Source organism: Onychomys torridus, chromosome 19, assembly GCF_903995425.1.
Source record: "Onychomys torridus chromosome 19, mOncTor1.1, whole genome shotgun sequence".
Classification (NCBI taxonomy): domain Eukaryota; kingdom Metazoa; phylum Chordata; class Mammalia; order Rodentia; family Cricetidae; genus Onychomys; species Onychomys torridus.
The window spans coordinates 53315350-53340210 of record NC_050461.1 but is presented as its reverse complement, the minus strand read 5'-3'; the positions used below and the strand labels follow the sequence as shown (position 1 = coordinate 53340210).

Here is a 24861-nt window from a genome sequence, read left to right as displayed (position 1 = left end):
ATAAAGGTGTGAGAGTTCATTCTTATGCTGGATCCCACAGCCACACGATGTATCCCACAGCAGATGCTAAAACAGTGGTCGCTGACCCCAAGAGGCCTGGGCCCTCTGTCCCCCATCCACAGATGGACCAGAGCATTCAATACCCAATATAAACCACCCAAAGCCACCGTGATCAAGACTGACCCTGAACAGTAGCAGAGGTTCATCTGCGACCTGGCCTTCCACATTGCCTACAAACAGCAATCAGTAAGTGTCACATGGGCTCAGGGTTTGTGGCAGACTGAGTGTGCATGTGCACGCATGTGTGTATGATTCCATGAAATGAAATGCTCCTGTGCAGCAAATGAAGCATCACCAGGGTGAAGAGAGGGAGCACAGACTGGCGCTGCTGGGTGAGGGTGGCCTGTGTCACCTACACCTCAGACAGGGGTTAATATCGAGGAAACATAAAGGGCCACAAAAACTAAACACCCAAACCCAGAACCGAACACAGCTCTCAAAGGAAGAAACATAGATGGTCAATGCCCAACATCCTTAGTCATCAGGGAAATGCAAATTACAAGTGCTCTGAGTTCTGGAGCACCCCAGTTCCAACAAATGCTGGAGGGGAGTGTGAGGAGAGAAGGGGGTACTCACTGCTGGTGGGGGTGTGGACTCCAGCACTACTGACGTCAGTGTGGAGGGTCTTCACAACACTGACCTAGAACTGCCAGTGACCTAGCTACAGCACTCCGGGGACATGCCGGTGGGACCTGGGTCAACACACCGTAGACACTGGCACATCCACGCTCATTGCTACGCCACTGATAGGCGCTGGGCAACGCGACCAACCCAGCTGTCCATCAGCAGATGACTAGGGAAAGAAAATGCAGCGCATATACACAATGGAATTTATGTAAGCAGAAGAAAACATGGAATCATGAGGGTTGTGGGAAAATGGACGCGTGTTTTGTATGCAAAACCTAGACTTAAATGTATGTATGTGAGTTTACACGTGTGTGTATCTGTGTATGTTGTGCAGAGGCCACAAAACCAGAATGCGGGTCATTAGAGGGATGCAATCTTGAGGGAGATGGGAAAAAGAGGAGACAGGACACGCTGTAAGGAAGCAGGAAGAGGGCCTAAGGGGGGGGGATTGGGTAGGGGAAGGGAACCAGAGTAAAGGGGGCCAGTGGGAAAGGGAAAGATGAGAACCAAGCACACGGCATGTCTGCATGCAGACTGCGTGAGGATACCCATTATTTGCATGCTAATCTAATGAATGTTTTTAAACCCATTTTTGAAGCCTTCACCTAGCTGTGCCCCTTTATTGGACAAGCAGGTCTGTGATGGTGTTTGCAGCTGATGAGTATGGACTCAAACACACTCACCCCCGCACACGTGAGGGTCCTTGTCCGATTGTGAACCTTGTTGTTAATGTATATCATGGTTCCATCTGGAGCCATACCGTTGACTTGCACAGTCATGGAAAAGCTGGTTTGAATAGATGTTTCTACAAGAGAAAGAAACTTAGTATCCACATTTAGGGAGACCACACCAGGCACCTCCCAGCAGCAAAGCCACCTGCTGACAGACATATACAGATAGCCCATGAGCATCCTAAGGCTACATTACCACCCCTACCCCCACCCCCCCCCCCACCCCATTTGAAAGTCTTACATCATTCAGCAAAGGAAAGCCTTTGCTACCTCCCACCATTGCTGAAGGGCCTATGTTATGTTAAATCCGCACTTCTGATCCATCTGTTTCATTTCACATAAGGGTACATGGCCACGAAATTACCCCTTTAATTCTCCACATAAATTCTTTAATTTACACCAAGATATAATCAGAACTCTATTTCTGATTAAAATGAATTATATTTTTATCATAAAAAAGAAAACAAGGCTGTTGAGATGGCTCAGCGGCTAAACCTGGCTAACCACCTCAGTTCCACACCAAGGACCCACATGGTGGGAGGAGAGAACCAACCCCTTAAAATTCTCCTTTGACCTATTCTCATATCTTCTCTCTCTCTCTCTCTCTCTCTCTCTCTCTCTGTCTGTCTGTCTGTCTGTCTCCACTTTCCACTTAAGACTGGAGTTCGGATCCTAACAGCCACAGGACAAGTGTCCCACATGTGCCTGCAACCCTAGCTCCGTGGATAGTGGAGATGAGGATCGCTGGGGCTTTCTGGATTCCAATGTAGCCCAGAAAACGTGAGCCCTAGGTTCAGGGAGAGGTCATGGGTCAAAAGAACAGGCAGACGGTGATGTAAGAAGACACAGGATGCCTTCTTTTGGCTTCTGCACCAACACAGAGGTGTGCACCCCACCCCCCACAAACAAGTATTTAAAGGTGGCTTCACCGAACAATTCCAATCCCACCTCAAAAACAATAATTAACATTTCAGTGTGCATCCTTCCTCTAGACCATCTTCTAAACATGCAAGTTCTGATGGAAAACTTAAATTTGCCTTTTCTCACTTCTTTTACTCTGGTCAAGGGACTGTCTCCAAATTCTTTCTTGGAGTGCCTCAGCTGATCAGAGACCAGCCTCACTTCTCATTAGGAGGAAGTGACGCTTGTGTCCCGGGAGATGCAGAGGCTGGTCTTTGAAAACAATGGTGCCCCAGGGCTGGGCTTCTCAGCAACTCCCCTCCCCCGAACCCCAACTGCTGAATGGCACAGCTGTGCACTCCAAGACGTTCAGGGGCAGCCCTGGCCTCTCCCATGTCAAATTGTCCCTACTCATTACCAAGTATCCCTGGGACCAAAAGAATGCCTCAGGGTATCGGGACATAATTCTCTCTCAACTCTGCACTGAGCTCAGCTGTCCTCATCCCGCAGAGATGCATCCCGACTCCCACTGGGACACAGGAGAGACCTTCCAATCTTTCCTCATGGAAGTCATGGGCATCTGTCTACACATATCAGCCACCATGCGCCCCAATACGATGAAGTCTCTTCCACCTCTTCAGAATGAGTTTATTTTAGACACAATGAGCCATCCCCAATATCGGGCTGCATACCTTCTGAGGGCTCCAGCTCGACCACACACGTCAGCCATAGCTGTTGGTTATATGTAGACAGTGGGTTTGAACGTATTTGAATTGGCTTTAGCTGAAGCAAAAGAAAAAACAAGTCATCACGTGCCCTGTCCACAGACTCCCTGAACACCTCATCTTTATGTTTAAAACACATGTTTTGCGCACGGCTTGGAACGTGAGCCCTGACAGAGCTGGGTGGCTTTCCTTTGTAGAGCACAAGGAATCCGCCTCCTAAAGAAAGGCTCAGTTGCACTGCCTTCCTGCCTCTTCAAGACTCTAGGCAGCAGTTCCTACCATCAGAACCTGCTAAATGCCAGAGGAAGCCACTGGGGGAAAATGGAAATGGCAGACTGATGAGTCATGAGTTAGTAAAGGACACCAGGGAACAGTGCTCATGTCCCTGGCACCATGCGTCTCCATAACCATTTCTAACGTCGGTAGGCTGGGTATGTGGCTGGCTGGTGTTAGAGCAGTCTTACCCCTCCTGCAGAGGAAAATGAGAGGGCTGTGTGGTCGCTCTGCAGTGTCCCACGGCAGAGGCTGTGGAGGGAGCTGGTGAAGGTGCCTACCTACACTTCCAAAACCAGCATGATTTGAAGGCCTCAACTGTGGAGGTGAATGTCTTATCTTGTTTTCAGGCTGTCAGGGTCTCCACCAAACTTTCTGAGACCACAATTGTCTGAAAATCTTGGGGGAAGTAGAAGCAAGCTATCAGAGGGGAATGTGTCATTTTTCAGAAACAAGATGTTTGCATAGAAACCCTCAGCTCCATAGGATGACTGTTACTGTCAGAGAGAGACCCTGAGAGGCAGACTATGAGACTCATGATTGTCAAGAAAACTCACGGTGGGCTCTTTAAAACCAGACCCTCTGCCCCAGAGCTCAAGACAACAAGGAATGCAAAGAACTCTTGAAGGCTGCCCACCCAGAGCTCATTCCAAGGCGGCAGCAGCAGCAGCAGCTAAAGGAATACAGCTTTTCCCTTTGTCCTTTTAGAAATCATTAGGAGAGCCAGGCATGGTGACATACTACTTTAATCCTAGCACTCGGAAGGCAGAGGCAAGTAGATTTCTGTGAGTTCAAGGCCAGCCTGGGCTACACATCAAGGTCCGGGCTAACCAGGGCTACAAAGTGGGACCTTGCCTGAACAAACAAAAAGTCGTAAGAGGAGACCCTGGAAAGTAGGCAGGGGAGCAGGGAGGTCAGACAAAGACACTGAAAGTCTAGGTGATGTGAAAACAGAGCACAGTCAGTTTACAGAGACTGGGTGTGGCTGACACGGAGAGAGAGCCTACTGTTTACTTCTCCAATCGAAGGGACTTGTTTTCCATAAAGGTGGTGAGAAATCAAGGTACATTTATAGAGCGGGGAGCAGACTTTCATTTGTGATGAGCTCATGGGGGAAATCCCAACCAAAGAGAGCGGCTACCTCTGGAACCGACCTGGAACAAGTCCTGACTTGGACAAACACAGCACAAAGGTCAGTCCGTAAAGTGCTTCCCATGTGAGCATGAGGATCTGAGTTTTGCTCTGGCATCCACCAGGCTGGGTGCCACACAGTTGCAATCTCTGTGCTAGGGAGGCAGAGACAGGAGGATTCCTGGGCTCACTGGCCAGCCAGCCTAGCTGGCAAGCACAAGTCCCAGTGAGGGACTCTTATCGCAAACCAAACCCCGTGGCTAACCTCTGGTCTACACACACACACACACACACACACACACACACACACACACACACACATTAAACTTTTTAAAGGAAGGGTCAGATGCCTAAGTAATCATTGTTAAAATGGTGAATGCAACAGGATTTTCCGGCACGAGCAATCAGAACCGGTTACACCATTTGGAAGTGAGCTGTGGTTCCGTCAGGGGGAACACCAACGTCCTTCCACAACCATCCTATGAGGACACCGAGGACCCCGGAAAAGGGAATTTCAGCTGACAAGAACCCGACCGTGAAGAAGAACTGTGTGTTGCTTGAGAATCCAGAGCAGGGCAAGGGCGGACGGCCCTCAAGCCTCCCCAGCGGGGCCACCTCCCAGTGACTCCCCGGGTTATAACGAACCACCTGATGCTTACAGAACCTCTTACCTTTTTGCTACTGTTCAGTGAGAAGTTAGCCGCAGAGGTCTGGATCACTTTGGGTCCTAAGAGTGACAAAGGAGAGAAGGGAGGCATTAGAACGGTTAACTCACTGGTTTGTTTTAAACGTGAGAGACACTGGCACATCCGGCACAGATCATCTCTTGTACTGGTCACCTTACTTTTTAAGTAGGGAGAATGTCCAGTCACAGACCGGTCGCCCGCTCTGTGTGACACAGCTTATATGCCCATTAAGGCTCAACGACCAACGGGCCATGGTGGTCTCTCCACAGGACTTTCTCTTATACAGGGCCCCAATGAAACATTACTAAGAAGTCTAATTAATGCATTCATCCAACTAACCCAGTCTTCTAGAAACAGTAAACAGAGGCAATAAAGTGACAGATATTCCAGCATAAGAACAACACAGGGCTTTCTTGAAATAGATATTTTTTAATAAAAGACTTTAAAAAAAAAAGATTTATTTATTAATGTAGATGGTGTTATGCCTGCACATATCCCCGCAGGCCAGAAGAGGGCACCATATCTTGCCAGAAGAAGGCACCATGGCTGTGAGCCACCATGTGGCTGCTGGGAATTGAACTCAGGACCTCTGGAAGAGCAGCCAGTGTAAGCCATCTGCCTAGCCTGAAATTGATATGCATTATTGAGTTCTTTCTTCCTCGATTTTACTGTGATTAAAATACACAAAGGACTTAACATTTTGAGCACATTTAAGAGTACAGTTCAGCAGGATTAAGTACATCTGTACTGTGCTGATGTGGCCATCTATCATGGCAGCTCTTCTTGTAAAACCCAGTCTGCTTCAATCACCGACTCTGCACTCTGCTCCCTCTGTCCTGGTAACCCTCTCCATGTACCTTGATTGGTTTATTTCATTTAGTATAATGTCCTCATGACTTATGCTGTAATGTGTCTAAATTGTCTAGTTTTTTTTTTCTTTTTACAATTTGTATGTGTGCATGTGGACATCAGATGACAGCTCAAGGTAGCTGGTGTCCTCCTTCAGAGTTGTGAGGCTAGGCAGCAAGCTGCCACTGGTTTTACTCACTAGGCCATTGTTGACAGTTTACTGCAGGGAAGCTCTTGAAACAGAAAGGTGAACAACTCAAAATACCTTTAGGAAGTCCCTGAAACTGACCAGATTCACTAGGCCCCTCCCCACCAGAGTCAGCAATAAAAGCTCAGTCCTCCTCAAAGGAAGAGAAGCTGAGCTGTAAAAAAAGAGGGGAGAAAAACTGCTGAGTCTGAGGCCAGACCAGCTGCCTGGAAGAAGAGGTTAGACCAACTGAGGCTGTGCAGTGTGCTCCAGGTTCCCAGCTTTTGTGAGCTGTCACTCCTACTGGGATGGGCCTTGGTGATGCAGCTGTGTTTGAGTCGTTTCTGCTCCTGTAAGTGATGCCTAGTTGGACTTTGGTGGACCCCATGCTTTGGTCTGTTGCGGGATTCCTATCTAGGGTGAGTAAATGTGCGTAGTGTCTCCCCAGAAAGGTTTTGTCACACACAAACATCTTGATGCCTCATCTTAAAGATGGAATAATGTTCAGTTGTACACGTCACATTTTCCTTATCCATTCATCTGTCAATGGATATGTACACTGGTTCACCATCTTAACTACCGTGGATGATGCGCCTATGAACACAAGCATATAAACACCTTTCCACGGCCTTGCCTTTGGTTATTTAGAAATCACAAGGAGAATGTGAGTGTTAATCATTGGGTACTTATCTGTTGGAATATTTGACTTCCCATTCTCTTCAACCTGTCTGCTGTCTTTGGTTAGCCAAGAAGGCTTCTATAGACAAATTACAGTCTGTGCCATATTGGCGTATGTGCGCAAGTGCACACATGTGTTGTGGAGCGTATGTTGTGTGTGTACCCATAGAGGGGAGGTGTATATATCTATGAACATTTGTGTTGGGGATTATTAAAGTGTGTTGCATTTTTTTTCCTACTGTTTTTGTTAACAATTCAAAGATGTGTTTGATTAAATAAAATTAACCTGTGAGCAGGAGGCTGAGTCAGCAAGTAGCTCACAGGAAATGGTGGGAAGAAACCACATGGCAAGGGTTTTTTTAAGTGGAGGCTGAGAGAAGGATGCTGGGTTTTTTTGGAAGATGCCAGCAAAGGAAGAAGGTTAGCTACTTGCTATCCAGCCTTTCTGACCTACACCATTAAATCCTGAGTTCTTCAGATTTAAAGTTTCCCTTAGTGGCTTTGAAAGAGTTGGTGCCTGAGGGAATGGAATCCCCTCAGGCTGCGGCCCTTTCTGACAACCTGCTGCTAGTAGCAGCAGAGTTGAAATCTCTGATTAGGACAGCTGCCAATTAAGGGACAGCCACTGCGGATAATATAAAGCAGTTCACACACACACATACATACATACACACACACACACACACACACACTCTGCACATCATGGGGGGGGTATGCTGAAGATCAAACCACAAACCCACGACCTTGAACATGCTAGGTAGTCAAGGAGTCCAATGAGCTGCAGCCAGTCTTTATTTGTTATTTTGTATCCAAAACTATAAAATAATGTTAATGATTTAGTCTCTTATATGGGAAACAAAGCATGGGCTTGCAAGTATACAATAATACCAGCTTTTACATTATGCACTTTTAAACATGCTGGCCTCTAAGTAACACAGAAACAGAAAGTGGCTTTCACACTCGTGTGAGAAGAACGGGAGCTTTTGTGATGACCTTTGCTGGACTAGATGCGTTTCGGCCTGCAGGCTCCCTTCCAGCAACCTGCAGCACAGGGCTGGTGGCAGCAGCTAGCCCTCAGTTTGCCTGGGAATGTCTTACTCTCACTCCCACGTTTCCATCTACGGGTCTCACTACGTAGCCTTGACTGACCTCAAACACACCATCAGCCCTGTCTCAAACACCCAAGCTCTGGAAACAAAGGCGTGTGCCGCCACACTCAGCCTCTCCCCCTCACTTTGGAAGAACAATATTGCTGGGCAGGATTCAGGGTTGAGAACTCTCCCAGCATTTTAAATACATCAGGTTGTCTTCTGCCCTGGACAATGAGATGGGACAAGAGCTGGCAACCTCCCTGGGCTCTCCTGTCTGTCCTGAGTCCCGCTGAGTGCCGTCAGGATTCCAGCTGGTTTAGGCTTCCTACAGTTCATCTGCAGTGTCTAGGTATGAGACTGAATTTAACCCACTCGAGCTCATGAGGCTTCCTGGGTACATGTATTCACCTTTCATCAGATTTGGGAGCTGTTCTGCCTCTTCTCTTCTCCTGAGACTCATAACGTGAGTACCAGTCTACTTGATGGTGGCCCAAAGCCCCCGTAGGCTCTGTTCACTATCTCTGATCATCCTCACCAGGCCACCATCCTACCTTCAGGTCCCTTTGCCTGTCCCGTGAACTGTTCAATTCAACTATGGTCCTTTTCAGCTCCAGAACTACCGCTCGGTTTCTCTCCCTTTCCCTGCATGCCCGTCATGGCCACGCTTTGCTCTCTGGCTCTTCCCACAACTTCCTCATACTCTTTACGCTGTCACAGCCTTCATCCAGCAGATCTGTCACATGGTTTCAGGGACACAGTCTTGACATAGTTAATTTTTTCTCTTTTGATGGGCCATACTTTATTATTTCTGAGCCAGCTTTGTCTTTAACTATGACACTATGGTGCCCTGGAGCTCACAGAGGTTGCCCTCTCCCCAGAGGTTCCATTTTCCCTGCCTGGTTGGCTGTTGCTACCTGACTTCTACGCTGAAGAACAGCCGGCAGTGTTAGCTCAAGGTCTTGGGTTTTGCTCTCTGGTCTGTGGTTTCTCCGGATAGGTGCGGTGAGTGCCTAATTTCCCGATCATGCTGTTCCTTTTGTTTCTCCAAATGTTCAATGTTTGGTTCCCAGGAGGAAAAGAGGAGACCCATGAAGAGCAGGGGAGGAGAAGAGCTAGCTAGATGGGGTGGGATTTACAACCATGGTGGTCCCGAGTACATAGGCATGGCCACCTAGCCTTGCTATGCCTCTGTGACCAGAAGCATCAATGGAGGAGAGGAGCTCAGGTTCCCAGTTAGGGACACAGAGTCGTTTGTTCACCTCAGTTCCTACAAGCTATACGCAGGCCAATTCAGAATATGAGCCAAGGATGTCTGCTTTAGAGCCAGCAGGGGTATGAGGGTCTGCCCCAGCACTAAGGGCCGTACTGGCTAAAACCAGTCACAATGTAATGTCCAGCCGCCCACCCCAGCAAGTTACAAGCCTCCAATAGACCCCAGGATCCCAGAGTAGCTCACCAGTCAGGTTCTACTGCTGTGGCTGGTCTAGGTGTGGAGGCACACTCCTTCCCAGAATCCCTAGCGTCTCTGATTCTTACTGTGATTGGTCCTTCAGGGCTTTGGCCTTAGATGATTTTAAAATTAATTTATGGCTGGATTTGTTTAAAACATGTTATTCCTGCCAGGTGTGGTGGTGAACACCCTTCATCTCAGCCCTTGGGAAGCAGAGGCAGGGGGAGCTCTATGAGTTCCCGCCAGCCTGGTGTATGTACACAGCAAGTTGGAGGCTAGCCTCGTCTACACAGTGAGACTCTTTTTTAAGTAGATTTGAAAAACTATCATTCTTAGCTTGTGATGCCAACTCTTCGGGCTGCCTCTGTGGCTGCCCCCCGCCTGCTGCCAGCAGTCTGCCTTCCCACTCAGACTGCCCTGGTGCAGGGTATGTAATTTGACCAGCACAACGTCCTGTCTCCCTGTAGGAAGAGGGCAACTCGGCAGCGAGGCATCTTCCAAGAAGACTCCCAAGACCAGTGGGCTCTTACTCTGGTGTTATGGATATCGCTCTATGTAAATAAAGTTCTGATTGGCCAGTGGCCAGGCAGGAAGTATAGGCGGGACAAGAGAGAAGAGAATTTTGGGAAATAGAAGTCTGGGAGAGACACCGCCAGCCGCCGCCATGAGAAGCAACATGTAAAGACACTGGTAAGCCACAAGCCATGTGGCAAAGTATAGACTAACAGAAATGGGTTAATTTAAGATAGAAGAAATAGATAACAAGAAGCCTGCCACGGCCATACAGTTTGTACACAATATAAGTCTCTGTGTGCTTTCTTGGTTGGGTCTGAGTGACTGTGGGACTGGCGGGTAAGAGAGATTTGTCCTGACTGGGCCAGGAAGAAAAACTCTAGCTACACTCTGGCTTCTAGGAAAGACTTAAGACCTGGCATCAGGAGCACCTGGACCCTAAGCTAACTGGCACTCTGGGCCTCAGTTTCCCCATCTGCAGAATGAGGCAGTAACACAATGGTCATTAAACTACCCCGAACTCTGCAATAGTAGCATTGCCACATAAAGTAACAAAGAAGAGAGTGCTAACCACAGCCAGTTTCGTGTGTTAACCTCAGTGGGGCACAGGGTGTCTGGTCAAACACTGCTCTCATGTGTCTGTGAGGATTTCCGGGTAAGATTCACGTTTTAGCCAGCAGACCGAATAAAGCAGACCGCCCTACCCAGGAAAAGCGGGTCTCTTCAACTTCCTGAGGCCTAGACAGACACGCTCAGGAGAATCTGGTCTCCCTGTCTCCAGTAGTAACCTGAGACTCAGACCATTAACCTCTTGGTTCTCAGGCCCCTGGGCCCCAGCTGATGCACTGGCTCTCCTGGCTCCCATTTGCAGACCTGTGGATTCCTTAACCTCTGAAATAGTGTGAGCCAGTTTACATAGATATAAAATTAACATCACATATTATGTAATTATATAGTATATACTATATCTCATATTTATATTATATACTTAGATCTAATAATATTAACAATTATTTATAGTATAAATCATTTATACTTTAGTATAAATACAATTATTTATAATTACAAATATATATTATAATTGTATACAGTAATGAGATATAATTATAATAATATAGTGGGTACACATATATGCAGATACACACACACACACACACACACACACACACACACACACACACACACACACGTTTCTTATTGTTTCTGGTTTTCCAGAAGATTGACAGTGAAGAGAACCTGGTGTCATCCCTGTCTTGGCCCTGGGCATCAACCTTTCAGAGTAAAGGCTGGGAACAGTCTGGGGCGGTCCACACAGGTGGCCTGACCAAACAAAAGCGGCTAATATCACATGCAATATTGATGCCTCCCCACCAATATGAGATTGAAATGTAAGTGATGTAATGGGTAAACCTGCATACATAACAGGTAAACCTGCCTCATGGTTAATCTAACTTTAACCCCCAGCCACTCACCAGTCTAAACTTCAGTTGAGACTAAGAAACTGGCTTTCTGAGGCACAAATACCCCTGGGATATAACTAAGCCTTGATGGCATTCATACTGTGTTGAGTGCATCCATCACTTTGAAAGGCTACCACAAACTGGCCTCAGTGAACAGCTATCTTACTCAGGAAGAAAGAAACGGAGGAGCATACACTCTCACCAAGGCTGGGGTGAAAAAAAAGAAAGTTGGGGGGCTGGGGAAATGGCTCAGTGGGCAAAGACCCTGAGGCGCAAGCTTGAGGGCCGAAGTAAACGCTGAGTGGTACAAAGGCCTGCCTGCAATCCTGGGCTCGGGCCCCAGAGACGGATCCCCAGAGCAAGCTGGCCGGCTAGACTAGCTGAGCTGGGGAGCTCTGGGTTCGAGGGAGAGATCCTGCCTCAAAATATAAGGTGGCGAGTAACAGAGGAAGACAGCTGACATAACATCAGGACACACACACACACAGACACGGAGACACACGGACACACACAGAGACACACACAGAGACACACGGACACACACAGAGACACACGGACACACACAGAGACACACAAACACAAATACACACACACAGACACGGAGACACACAAACACAAAGACATAGACACACACATGAAGACACACACACACGGAGACACAGACACACAGACACAAACACACACAGAGACACACGGACACACACACGAAGACACACAAATACAAAGACACAGACACACACATGAAGACACACACAGACACACACACACAGACACACACACACAGACACACACACACACACACACACACACACCCCAGCCCAATCCCCTACACCCTGAGTCGCATTCACCTAGACTTTTACATGGCCTGTCTCCCCTTCGTCAGTGGGTTCTGGATCCCCCCTTGGGCACAAAAGACTCTAGAAATGTTTGAGTGGGCTACAAAGCAAGTTCAAAGCCAGCTTGGCTTATTTTAAAAAGAAGAAGAAATTATATGGCAAATAAAAGGCAGGTAGTAGAAGCTGCCTGCACTAACTGACCTAGGCTGTTCGCCGTGGCTGCTGTGAACAGCATGCCTACATTACCCAGCTCGCTTGCTACACCTCCAGGGAAGACATGCATGACCACCTTCTGCCCTGTGGGCTCAGAGAGAAGGCCCGGCTGGGAGGAGGAGGGCAGCACCAAACCAAGGTGTCTGCAAATGGGAAAATGATGAAAAGACAGACTCACCCTTGATCCCAACGAAGACGGTCAGTCCAAAGCAGACGAAGAAGACCACGAACACCAGGACCAAGTGGCGCTTGGACAGCGTGTAGAGCCGCATGGGCGCCAGCCTGTGGGGCACAAGCCAGGGGTGAGGACAGCCAGGTCTCACACATCAGTCCCCGCCCAGGCCAGCACCACTGCATCGGACCTGCCTCCCCTCAGGAGCACACTGCTCCAAAACCAGCTGCACACCCCCCTTACTAAATCGTCTCCGTGACCTCGGTAACCTCTCACGAGTGGGTCACCTGGATGTTCTATGTCAGAGCCCACACTCAGACGTCGTGGTTGGAGAATGAACGCACTGTGGTTCCCATGCCAAAGAGAAATGTTACCACGCCACAGAAGTGACCTAACCTTTTACACGGCCCACTTCTAGCTGCCAGAGTAGAGCCACAGCTCAGACCAACAAGGAGCCTGACTCTACTGTACTGCCATCACTGCCATGCCCAGACCGGGAATACCAGGGACCATGCATTTCCACTTAGTCTACCTCACGCTCAGAGCCTTCAGAGCTTAAGATTCTTCCAGCAGAAGTGCCCCACTCTGGTGAAGAGCAGCCTACCCTTCCCAGGAGAGCTGCTGACTCCTCCTACAAGGGGGCCTACAAGCTTCTGTGATCTACAGGAACACAGAGGCTATTCAGAGGATTGATCCCAGCATGCACCTGCACATTCCCTCAGAACAAAACATGGGGGTGGGGGTGGGGGTGAGAAACACTGGAGAGACAGCTCCGTGGTTACAAACATATACCGCTCTAGCAAAATTCCCAGGGCCCACATCAGGTGGCTCACAACTGCCTGTAACTCCAGCTCCAGGAGACCTGATGCCCTCTTGGTCTCAGTGGGCAAAATTACACATTCCCCCACAACCCTATCCCCTACCACAGACACACATGCGCACACATAATTTAAAAATGAAAAATAAATCTTTAAAACAAAAACACAGGAAAACGTTTCCTGTTCAGCACTCCATGTAGCATACCTCAGCTTTGCAAAACACTGGGACTCTGTAGGCACAAAACTGTGCCTCCAGGGGGGCCACGGTGTCACAAGCGCATGAACAACGCTGGTACTCCAGATAGTTCCTCTAATGAAAAGCAGCGTTGATAGCAGAGGTGGCTGACCCCCAAGGGAGGAGCTGGGGTGTGCTGCTATTGGCCACACCTGTGTTCCTACTGCTTGACTTGGAAGCTGAAAAACCACAGGAAGGCTGAGTCAACCCGGACAGAGGCGTGGCCTGGAGACCCAGGGTAAGGTTACCCTGGGATCACAGTCCACACACACACCCCTTCCTTCCATATGTGCCTGAGACTCCAGAGGGCAGGCAGGAAGTCAGCCATGGGGCTGGGCAGTCTCCGCACAAAGGTGAGCCCTGGGAGCCACTGGCCCTCTGACGTGGCACCACTGACTGAGCAGGGCCCGTGCAGCCACCTAGCGAGTACTCACGTGGCCTGGCTGGCTTTCAGACCACTATCCATGCGTTTGGTGAAAGATGGAGTGAAGGCTGGTGAAAGATGGAGTGAAGGCTGGAGGTTGCCCTGGGACTCTGGCCCTAACAGAGACCCATAAGCCATCCTGTTGGCAAGACAGGAGAAGCTGGTGATGTAAGAGTGTGCTGCCAGCTCAGATCCGGGCCCTGAGATAGAACTGGCCTCTGGGAAGGAGCCAGCTTTCTAAGTAAAACTCAGTTCCCACTCCAAAAGGTGTAAGGGAGAGTTTATTCTGGGTTAAACACGAGTGAGCATGGCCCAGGTACACGGGTTCATATTGCTTTGATGATATCTTCCACCGTGGATCATCAACTTTTATCAATCAATAACATTTACCAAATACATTAGTGGAGACACTAGGCAGGCAGGTTATAGCAAAACAGGGAGTCTCTGCTGTAGGCTTCGGGTGCTGATGGCATGTACTCTTGGGATTGGTGGGACCTAATGGGCTGTGTCTTAGTCAGGATGACTATGGTGGTGGGGAAACACCATGACCAAAGCAACTTGGGAGGAAAGCCTTTATTTGGCTTGTGCTTCCACAGCACGGTTCACGATCAAAGGAAGCCAGGACAGAGACCCAAACAGGGCAGGAACCTGGAGGCAGGAGCTCATGCAGAGGCCATGGAAGGTGCTGTTTACAGGCTTACTCAGCCTGTTTTCTTTTAGAACCCAGGACCACCTGCCCAGAGATGGCCCCACCCACAGTGGGCTGGCCTCTCCCCCATCAATCACTAATTAAGAAAATGTCCTACAGGCTTGCCTACAGCCCAATCCTACGGAGGCTTTTTTTTTTTTTTTTTCTTGTCAGCCAGTACTACAGTTACTACATCGCGAAGGTTTCATTTGATAGCAAAAGGAATTTAGAACGGACACACAGGTAGGCGGTCAATGGCGACTGGGAGAGGCAGAGCTGTGAAGCAACTGGCCCTCAGTCTGCAGTGCTCCAGCTCCAACCGACTCTCACAGACTCTTCCAACACAGGAGGGGCTGGCCCAGGGACTTTCGGCTCACACCTTGGGTTTACAGCTGGGGAGCTGGGGCGCTGGGGCGCTGAGAGCTGGAGGTGACAGCCCTGGCCAAGCTGGCTCAGACATGCTCTGGGAGCACCTGTGGCTTCCCGGGAGGGAGGAGGGAAACAGTCCTCTGGGAAACAGGACTCAGCAATGGCCGTCTGGAGAGGTGGAACTCCCGGGTGGAATGTGAATCTTGGCAGAAGAGCATGTGGCCCTCCTGTCACCTCTCGGTGACCCAGGTGTCTCTTTACACAGTGTGTGTGGTGGATATATTTAATATTGAAAGGAAGGGATGGTTTCTAGGCAACCGCACAGGGCATCTCCATGTAGAAATCAAAAATCTGCACAAAGCTAAAAGGATTGGGTGGTGGAAACAGCGTAAACGGAGTTAGTTAACAGGATCTCACCCGTGCTAATGATGCCAATTGAGACAAATGTGCCAGGTCGCATGAGACGCTGGGACCAGGGGAGGCTGTCAGCTTTGCCACTCTCCTATGAATTGAAAGTAGTTTTTAGAAGGCTCAGAACCATTTGTGGACTATGACAGCACTATGTTCAGAGTGACCTGATCCTGAGTGGATCGGAGACCAAGCAACATGGAGGGCTTCCTTGGGGAGAGGCTGGGAGGCGCAGAAATCAAAGGAAGATTAGATTTTAAACCTGGAGTTAAAAACGCATCACTGGCCAGGCATCATGTCGCATGCCTTTAATCCCAGCACTCTGGAGGCCGAATCTGGTGGATCTCTGTAGGTTCGAGGCCAGCCTGAACTACACAGTAAGTATGAGGACAGCCAGGGCTACACAGAGAGATCCCATCTGAACAAACAAACCGCACCAGTGACATCCTGAACACACAGTTACTTAGCAGACGAGAAAGAAGATGAACATGGAGACATTAAGAAAGCGCCTGATGATGCGAAGTCAAATGGAACCATCACATGACCCATCTAGAGTATGTGCCATTTGGCTCCTCAAAAGGCTAACCACAATGTGTCACAAAGCTGGCCTTGTAGGCATGTGGAGCCACATTCGACCCCCAGCACTCACACGAAACAGCCAAGTGCAGGTGTGCACACCTGTAATCCTAGCACTGGAGAGGCAGAAACAAAAGGAACTCTGGACTTGCTGGCATGTGTATACATACTTGCACATACATACTATACATAAACACACATATACCCCTGTGTTTTCTCTTCCTTAAAACTTCCACTTTGGTGCTGGGGAAATGGCTTCATGCCTAAAGTGTTAGCTACACAAACATGGGAACCTGAGTTCCGATCCCCAGCACTCATGTAAAAGCTGGGCATGGTACCAACGGCATAACCCTAGCTCTGGAGGGCACAGACAGACCGACGCTTGGCAATCAGCAAGTGGAGAGTGATAGAGGACACCCATGTTAACCCTGGGCCTCCACATCTGTGGGTATGTATACACACAAATTTTCAACTTAAAAAAAAAAGCCTCCCAAGTAGAAGATCCCCTAGGTTAGCAATTAAGTCACCCAAATCAGTGGAGGAAGACACAGAATTGCAAATTAACCCTAAGTTTGAGAGATGCAGCCTCACATAGCCACCCCGATGTTCTTAGCTGTACGCTGGGATGGAGCCTACACCACTGGTTCTCAGGCCTCCCCAGGATGGTAATGATCCCCAGACAAGATGGTCACACACAACAGATGTCCCCCACACCTCCCCGACATGGTTCTCCCAGCTCCCAATCTGAAGGGTTTGAACTTCAAACTAGAAAGCTGAGAGTCCTCGTCCTCTCGTTGATAAATAAGTCTAAAACTTAACTTATGGCCAAACAAGAGACTCTGAGATGCCAGTGCCAAGACAAGTGAGCTGCTCTTTCTAGAACAGCCATTCCGGGTACCAGAGGCCAGCCTGGTGGCTGCATCTGGGGTACCCATTTGCTTTCACCTCCCTGCTGCAATGTCGAGCTGGTCTAGGCAAGCCTTGGACCTGCTGCCTTCTAGGACCAGAACAACAGAGATCACTCTGCATCGGCTATAGGCAGGGCTGTGACGTAAAAACACAGAGACCTGTGCTCTGCAGCCCTGGCCACACTCACCTCCCACTCTGGCTACTATGACCTTGAAATTCTGGATTCTGGATGCCACATACCATGATTCCTCCTCATGCTAGCTGGCTGCCTCTTTTCTACTCATCCTTCCCACCTTCAGGAACTGCCCAAGGTTCCTGCTCACACCTGCCCAACTCTGAAATAGTATTTCCCAAGGCATCTCTTTACTCAGGAGTCCTATATTACCTCACGGTCAAGAGGCTTAAAGCCGAACTCACTGGAAGACAAAATAAATAATAAATAAAAACCCTGCCTTCATTTGCTACTTCCTGCCTCTATCATTTCTTTTACTTTTTAATTTTTCATTATGTTTATTAATTTCTCGGGGGCAGGGTTTTGTAGCTGGAGAGACGCTTATATTATTCAAACTGTTTGGCCTAATGGCTCAGGCTTCTAGCTACCTGTTCTATCTTAAATTAACCCATTTCTATTCATCTATAAGTTGCCACGTGGTTCGTGGCTTGCCAGTATCTTAACATCTTCTCACGGCGGGGACCGGCGGTGTCTCCCTCCTCAGCCTTCCACTTCGCAGAATTCTCTTCTCTCTCTTTGTCCTGCCTATACTTCCTGTCTGGCTACTGGCCAATCAGCGTTTTATTTATCAGTCAGTCATCCACAGCAGGGTGTGCATGTGAAGGTCAGAGGACAATCTGCAGTGGTCAGCTCTCTTCTTCTACTATGTGGGCCCTGGGAATTGAACTCAGGGAGAGGTGAGTCCTAGTTCCCAAGTCCTCTCCATTCCCAGTCTACGAGCCTGTCCAGACCTCTGCAGTTGGTAGAGCTGCTTACAAGCCTACCTTCCCAGCACAGGGGTGAGTTCCACCTCCTCCTGGGGGCTCCCCCAAGTACTTTCCTAACATTCGGATCCACCCTTGCTACCACCCAGCACGTGCTCTGTCACCAACTCCAATGCATCCTGACACGGGAGGTGGCACTCTGTGTACCTCCGTTCCACAGACAAGAGAGTCAACTTTGCTGGGTTAGGGAGGGGCGAGCTCAAGCTCAGTGGTACAGCAGGCTTGCCCGGCATACCTGACACCCTGGCTTCAGTCCCCAGCACTGTGGTGGGAGTCAGGAGCAGAGACAGTTCCTTTGCCCTTGATCACAAAGCTGCCGCACAGCAGCCTCCAGACCCAGGCCTTGTGCTTGCTTCCCAACACAGTCCAGCCAGACTCCAGCTGCGTCCACTCACACACACTGCCGCCCCCCCCCATCTGAAACCTCCTCTTCTCAGGCCACCCAGATCCCACCCCACACTCGGGCTCCCACCTTCTCATGACACATCCCTTGGGCACTCCATCTCTCATGGCTGCCCATATGTTGCCACTACAAAAGGGAACTTCGTGCCTAAGGACAGGACCTTACCTGGCCTGCACAGACAATGGGCTTGGCACAGGGTAGGCACCCAAAACTCAGCTACTGTGTGGTTTGAATGAGACATCCCTCACAGACTCGGTTCCCAGTTGGTGGCACTGTTTGGGTAGGTTAGGAGGTGTGGCTGTGCTGGAGGAAGCCTGTCACTGGGGGGGGGGGGGGGAGGGTGGCCTTGAGGTTTCAAAGTCACATGCCATTCTGAGTTGTCTCTTTGCTTCCTACTTGTGGTTTAAGACTTGAGCTCTCAACTTGCCATTCCATGCCTGCTGTCATGCTTCCCCACCACAATGGTGAGGGCCTTTATCCCTCTGGAACCGGAAGTGCAGACAAACCCTTCCTTCTATAAATCGCCTCGCTCATGGTTTATTTATTATAGCAACAGAAAAGCATGCCAGACATAAACTCACCTACACACTTATTACAAGAGCATGCAGTTCTGTTAAGCCAGAGGTGAGATGCTAGGGAGCGGGAAGGAATCCCCAGTTCCCTCTATAACCTAGGCTATGTCAAACACATCTGCCGGCCAGCTAACCAGGGTAGAGGACGCCTATGACCCCTGCGCCACGTCTCTGCCATCCTTCCTTGCACATGTGCCGGATTTCCTCTCTGGCTCTGTCCATCTTTTTCCACGTGGGATCTCACGAGCATGCCCTACAATCCTGGCCAAGCTGGGGCCCACGGGCCCTCGGGAGATCTTCCAAGTACAATGAAACATCCCAATGGACTCTGGGCTCGGTCTACGTCAATCTCAATTTCATGTGCCACAGACACAGTTCCCAGAGGAATGTAGCATGCCTTCGTAGGAAAGCCTACCGGCACCCCCACTGCAGCCATCGACCAAACTGTAGGAGCCCTGCTGCCCCTCGTATGTACACCCATGACCGCCTCCCGAGGGCGGGCACATCGGCAAGTGAAGCTATAGGTTTCTCTGTGACGGAGGGTCTCTGCTGGGGACACAGAGGTTCTTGCTGATCTTTGCCTCTTCTCCTTGTCTCTGTTCACTCCTCAGCTTGTCTCAGGCCTAAGACAGGAAGGAGGTAAGGGGGGTTCTTCGCCATCCATCTCCACCCAGCCTTCAAGTTCACGCCTCTGTTTAACTGCCCACTTGCCTGATCCTCTTGGGGATCCAACAGATACCTCCATGTGAGTCGTTTGAACTCAATCCCCTGGTCCTCCCCATCATGTGCTCCACCTACACCCCTCTTTTCACTTCGGGTCCTAGCCATTCCCCCTTCTAGTTGCTTAAGCCCAAATCCTTGATGCCACAAGCAGTTTGGTAAGGCGACTTCAAGACAGACGCCATCTAAGGTCACTGGGACCTGGTCTTGTTGGGTTGAGCCTGGCCACGCTCCACTGTGACTCCCGAAAACTGAGAACACGTCCCCACTGCAGGCTAAGTCACTTTTCACCGTCTACTAAAGCCAAATGCATCGTAAGAGTCTGCCTATCCTCCCTCCCCCCAGCTAAGCCACGGAGGCACGAAAGCTCCTTATCTCACAGCTCCCGACCATGCTTCCAGCACCTGACTCAGTGATAAGGCATCCCACTGCCACTGCCTTGTCAACTAGCACCAGCTCCCAGGTACCTCTCCTGACTCGAGAGACCCAACCACTATTAGAAGAGCAGGCTACCTCTCAGGGTCTCACTGAAAGTGGTAACTCTTCACTTCCATCTCCACCCTCCCGGGCCCAGAGCTGGCTGCTGACCGCAGTTATGTGTCCTATGCATGATAAATGTCTCATCACTGCTGAGTCCCCAGTCTCTACTCTCTCGGCCCCAGTCTTCTCTCTTCCTTCCTCTGGGTTCTACTACATTCTCTGCTATGATACACACTCAACCACCGCAGCTGCCAGATGTAACCTTCTTCCCCCAGTTCACCTTCTAGTGGCATCTGCGGCTGGCTTTGTTTCTATATTGAAGGCAGGCAAAGCAGTTCCACATCACTTTGGTTCAAAGGCCAGCTGACCAACATCCACCACAACTTCAAGGGCCATGCATGCTCAGCTGGCACATGGAGCATCCTGGCTTGGCCAGCTGGAAAGTCCAGTCCCCATTAGCCTGGCTGGCTGCCTCCGAGTCCCTGCCGCCACCATTATGCCCACTAGGCACTTCTCTCTCCCACACAGGCCCCTCACAGTCCATAAAACAGTGGGCAGCGAGTGTGGGAAACAAGAACTGATGACTGACAGGACCTAGTTGGGTGGAGAACGTGAGAAAAGCACCTCACCGTGCTGGCTTTACTGTTGTGGAATATTTAATCATGCAAAGATGTGTTACATTTGTTTATGTCGTGGACTATCACTTTAACTATGTAAAGGTGTGTTATTTATTTATGCTGCATTTGTTTAATTGTGTAAGGATGTGTTTTATTTGTTTCACCTTGCCTGCCTAAGGCACCTGAATGGTCTAATAACAAGCTGAACGGCCAGTAGCTAGGCAGGAGAGGGACAGGTGGGGCTGGCGGGCAGAAGAGAGAACAGTGGAGAAAGAGAAGGACACGCCCAGGGCCAGAAGCCAGGCAGCTACTGGCCAGACACAAGAAGCAGTAAAAGTAAGATATACAGAAGACAAGAAAGGTAAAGATCCCCAAGGCAAAATGCAGATGAAGAGATTAAGTTATAAGAGCTAGCAAGAAACGAGCCTAAGCTAAGGCCGAGCATTTATAACTAATAATAAGTCTCCGTGTCGTGACTTGGGAGCTGGTCGGTGGCCCAAAAGAAAGCCTGCTACACTACACTTTACCCAGAGGGAAAACCCACGCCACTTTATAGTACCCCAACTATAGCCCAAAGCATCACCTAAAGGGAAGCAAGTTTACTCCCAAGACTCCTCTTCAAGCCACTGGAACAGTGGAGAAGACTGGTTACAGGACTGGGGAGGTGGCTTGGGTGGTAGAGTACCTGCCATACAAGCATGAGACACTGAGTTGGGGCCCCTGGCACCAACACATAAATCCATGTACAGCACAGCATGCGCCTATAATCCCAGCATTGACACATAAATCCATACACAGCACGGCATACGCTTATAATCCCAGTGCTGGGGAGGCAAACGTAGGCAAATTTCTGGAGCTCACTGGCCAGCCATTCTAGCCAAATCTGTGAGCTGCACATCCAGGGAGAGACCATCTCAAAAAGTAAGGGGGAGAGTGACTGAGGGAGACGGCCAGCGCTGACCTGCAGCCTCCACACGAGTGCTGAGTGCCTGGCGCCTGCGCAGACAGAAACACACTCAGGCGGACACACACTCAGACATAGCAAACAAAGACCGAAAAGAATACTCACAGGGCGATCGGTTTGCTACTTGGTAAACCGCTACCCAGACTCCCCACTTCAGTAGGCAAGGGTCTTTAAATCTATCGCCCACTTCATATTTTAGTTGAGTCGATTTTTTTTTTTCTCCCACAATTGGCATGAAAACAATCTCTCCTTTGGCTCAAGGTACTGGCTTGGTGCCCACAAGCCTGGGTCCCCAGTTTCTACCATGCAAGTGACATTGTCCCCCTCTTAGGATAGGGATAAGCCAGGTGCTTAGAAGGTTGTTGTCACAGGTTGTGAAGTTACCAAAGTGGTTGTAGGAATGCAGGGAGAATCATGGTAGATATCAGATGTCCATTTGCTTCTCTGCTGGAGGGGGGGGGGCACTTCTTTTCTTGTAGTGTAATTTATTTATTGGTTTTTTCTTCCTCATGTAGCCCTGGCCGGCTTGGAGCTTGCTATGTAGAACTCTCTGGCCTCAAACCCAGAGATCCACCTGCCTCTGCAAGTTCTACCCTACTCTATAACTTATTTCATTTTTTCAAGCAGGATTTCGATTTGTTGCCCAGACTAGACTCAAACACCTAGGTTTAAAAAGATCCTCTTGCCTTAGCCTCCCACTTATGACCAGACCCCCGGGAATGTTCTATATGGCCAGCTTTTCTCCTTATTTTGAAACAACAAAATTTAGACCCTGGTACTGTATCTCTGAAGATCCACTGTGTAAAAAGTGTCAACACCTTTAGCCCCAGCCACTGAGAGGGAAAAATTGGCATTTCTTGTGTACCTACTTGACACCAGGCTAGCCACCTGGGGAGCTACCCTGGGGAACAGGTAATGAATGGAAGTGGGGGGTGGGGTCGGGGCAGCAGGAGGTAGAGGTGGGATCTGAACCTACATGCACACCCAGCATGTAAAAGAAGGGGGTCCACAACCCCTCACATTCTCTACAGTCCCTTACCATCTTCACCTTTTAATTAACTAGCACCTGACAGGAAACTCTGAGGAGGAAACCTGAAGGTTGAAACTTGAATCAGCTACGGTGAATAGACTGCAAACCATTGAACAGACTTCAAAAGAGGCATTATGTGGCCTTTCAAGACCTAACAACTGGACCCATTTTAGCGAACGAAGATCTAGGCTCCCTAAAGAAGCATGAATTCAAATATGTTTTTCCTGGGCCACAAGCCCAGTGGCTCACACCCAGATACATAGTGGTTAGGTCATTGAACACCTTCCCAAACCAAAGAGGAGGAGGAAGCAGGCCAGACACTGATCACACAGGCCACGTGTGTACGTGGCCCAAGGAGGCCATGCGCTAGACCAGTGCCAGGGTGTACAGTCCAGAACCCAGGCAGGAAAGCCTCTCCACCATGGTCAGCAGGGTGACCCGGGGTGAACCATTCTGCCTCTCTAGGATACTGGTTCCTAAATTGTAGCATCCAGGAAACAGGGGCCCAAAGTTGCCGGGAGAATGAATCCGTAATCCCAGACGCCCTTGACTGGGCACACATCGCTGCTGTCTGCTGTCAAGAGCGTGGGCTCTGGAGTCTGACCATGGAAGCGGCCATGTCAAGGAGACTTAAATGTTAGCCAGACACACTTGTTTCCTTTTCCTGATCTGTAGCTTTGAGTAATAACCAGGGTGGTGGTGAGAAGCCCATAAAATAACAATGGGTGTAAAGTAATACAGTAGGGGTTGGTGAGGAGCCTCTGGAGTTGGGGAAGAGCACTTGCTACTCTTCTGGAGGACCTCCATTTGGGTCCCAGCACCCACATCACGTCACAACCACTTGTAACTCTAGCTCTGGGAAACCCAACTCTTCTGGCCTTTTCGGGCACCAGAACACACATGGCATATACTCACACATAAATAAAATAAAATTTTAAAAGGGCTATAACAGTCTCTACCACCCAGTTAACAGTCAAGTTTTCTTTAAGTTTTAGACATCATTTTGATTCAGGAAAAAAAAATTACCCTAAAGGATACACACCATCAGAGCCCAAGTCCTGCTTCGCAGAGAGCAGATGTCCAGGGCTGCCACACTGTAGGCGACAAATCCTTACAAAGCTGCATTCTGCAACCCACCCCACCCCACCCCTCTTCCAGTGACCTTTCTCTAGTAATGGCTTTCCTCTGGTCTAGTTCCTTGTTCTGTAACACGGTATAGACTCCTGATTTTCAGATCTGGTCATGGGCCAACTCTCTCACATCCTCTGCCTCGTTTCCCCCCTGCAAAAAAACGAAGGACAGGGGCTCGGTACCGCACGCAGATCCAGGCCTGTGAGAACACCCCTGAAGCATGCAGCTGCCACTGTGCTACGGAGACGTAACTCCTGAAGGAAGGCACCATTCCTCAGAGGTGAGAAAGACCACCTTGGAGTGCCGTCCCTGCAGCTGTGCAGAGATCCGGCGCTAACTCACCTCCAGCCTGCCTCTGATCCACCTGAGTCAGGATTTCCTCCACGGGCTGAAGTGATCGAAGTCAAACTTCCAAGGAAGTAGGAGGAAAGGTATCTTTCCACCGTGGACTCTTGCATTGAGAAAACGCTTCCCCGAGTTACCCAGCTGCCTCCAGAACCCCCAATGAGCCCTTAGCATGGCATCCGGTCGCCCGAGGCCACCTTCCCACCTTCACGACTCCAGGCACTCCCTCACCGCTACCTCGGTGCACACCCAGGCGACAGCTGCGTCAACAGCAGCTTTAGGGATGGCGTCCCTGGGGTTCGGATTTTCCTCGTTAAAAATCTCCGCACTTCACAGAGCGACTCGGGCCCCAAAGTCAGCAGATTGTAAAACTCGTATAAAACTCAGCACGCGAGAGATCTAACGAGGCTGTACCAGCTCCAGCGTGCCCACGTCACCAAGCGCCACCAAGAAGCGCGTCTGGGGCAGCTGAGGACCCCGATCGCAGCTGGGGGCGGGGGGGGGGGGGTTCCAGCTCCAGCTGGCGGGTGTGCGAGCCGGGGCGGGTGGGGTGGCATCCTCACCGACTCTGGACGTGGAGCAACTACGGACCAG

The 24861-nt window shown here is 49.7% G+C and overlaps 1 protein-coding gene across 2 annotated transcripts in view; it reads right to left on the bottom strand.

The window, feature by feature from the left end:
* Tmem181 (transmembrane protein 181) overlaps window positions 1-24861 on the bottom strand; it is a 51018-nt gene that overhangs the window by 15078 nt on the left and 11079 nt on the right. For both annotated transcript variants that reach the window (XM_036168809.1, XM_036168811.1), the window contains exons 2-5: window positions 12589-12692; window positions 5119-5174; window positions 3011-3101; window positions 1371-1492 (exon numbers count right to left, since the gene is read on the bottom strand). In XM_036168809.1, coding sequence (XP_036024702.1) covers window positions 1371-1492; window positions 3011-3101; window positions 5119-5174; window positions 12589-12692 — 373 coding nt within the window. The remainder of the gene's footprint in view (window positions 1-1370; window positions 1493-3010; window positions 3102-5118; window positions 5175-12588; window positions 12693-24861) is intronic.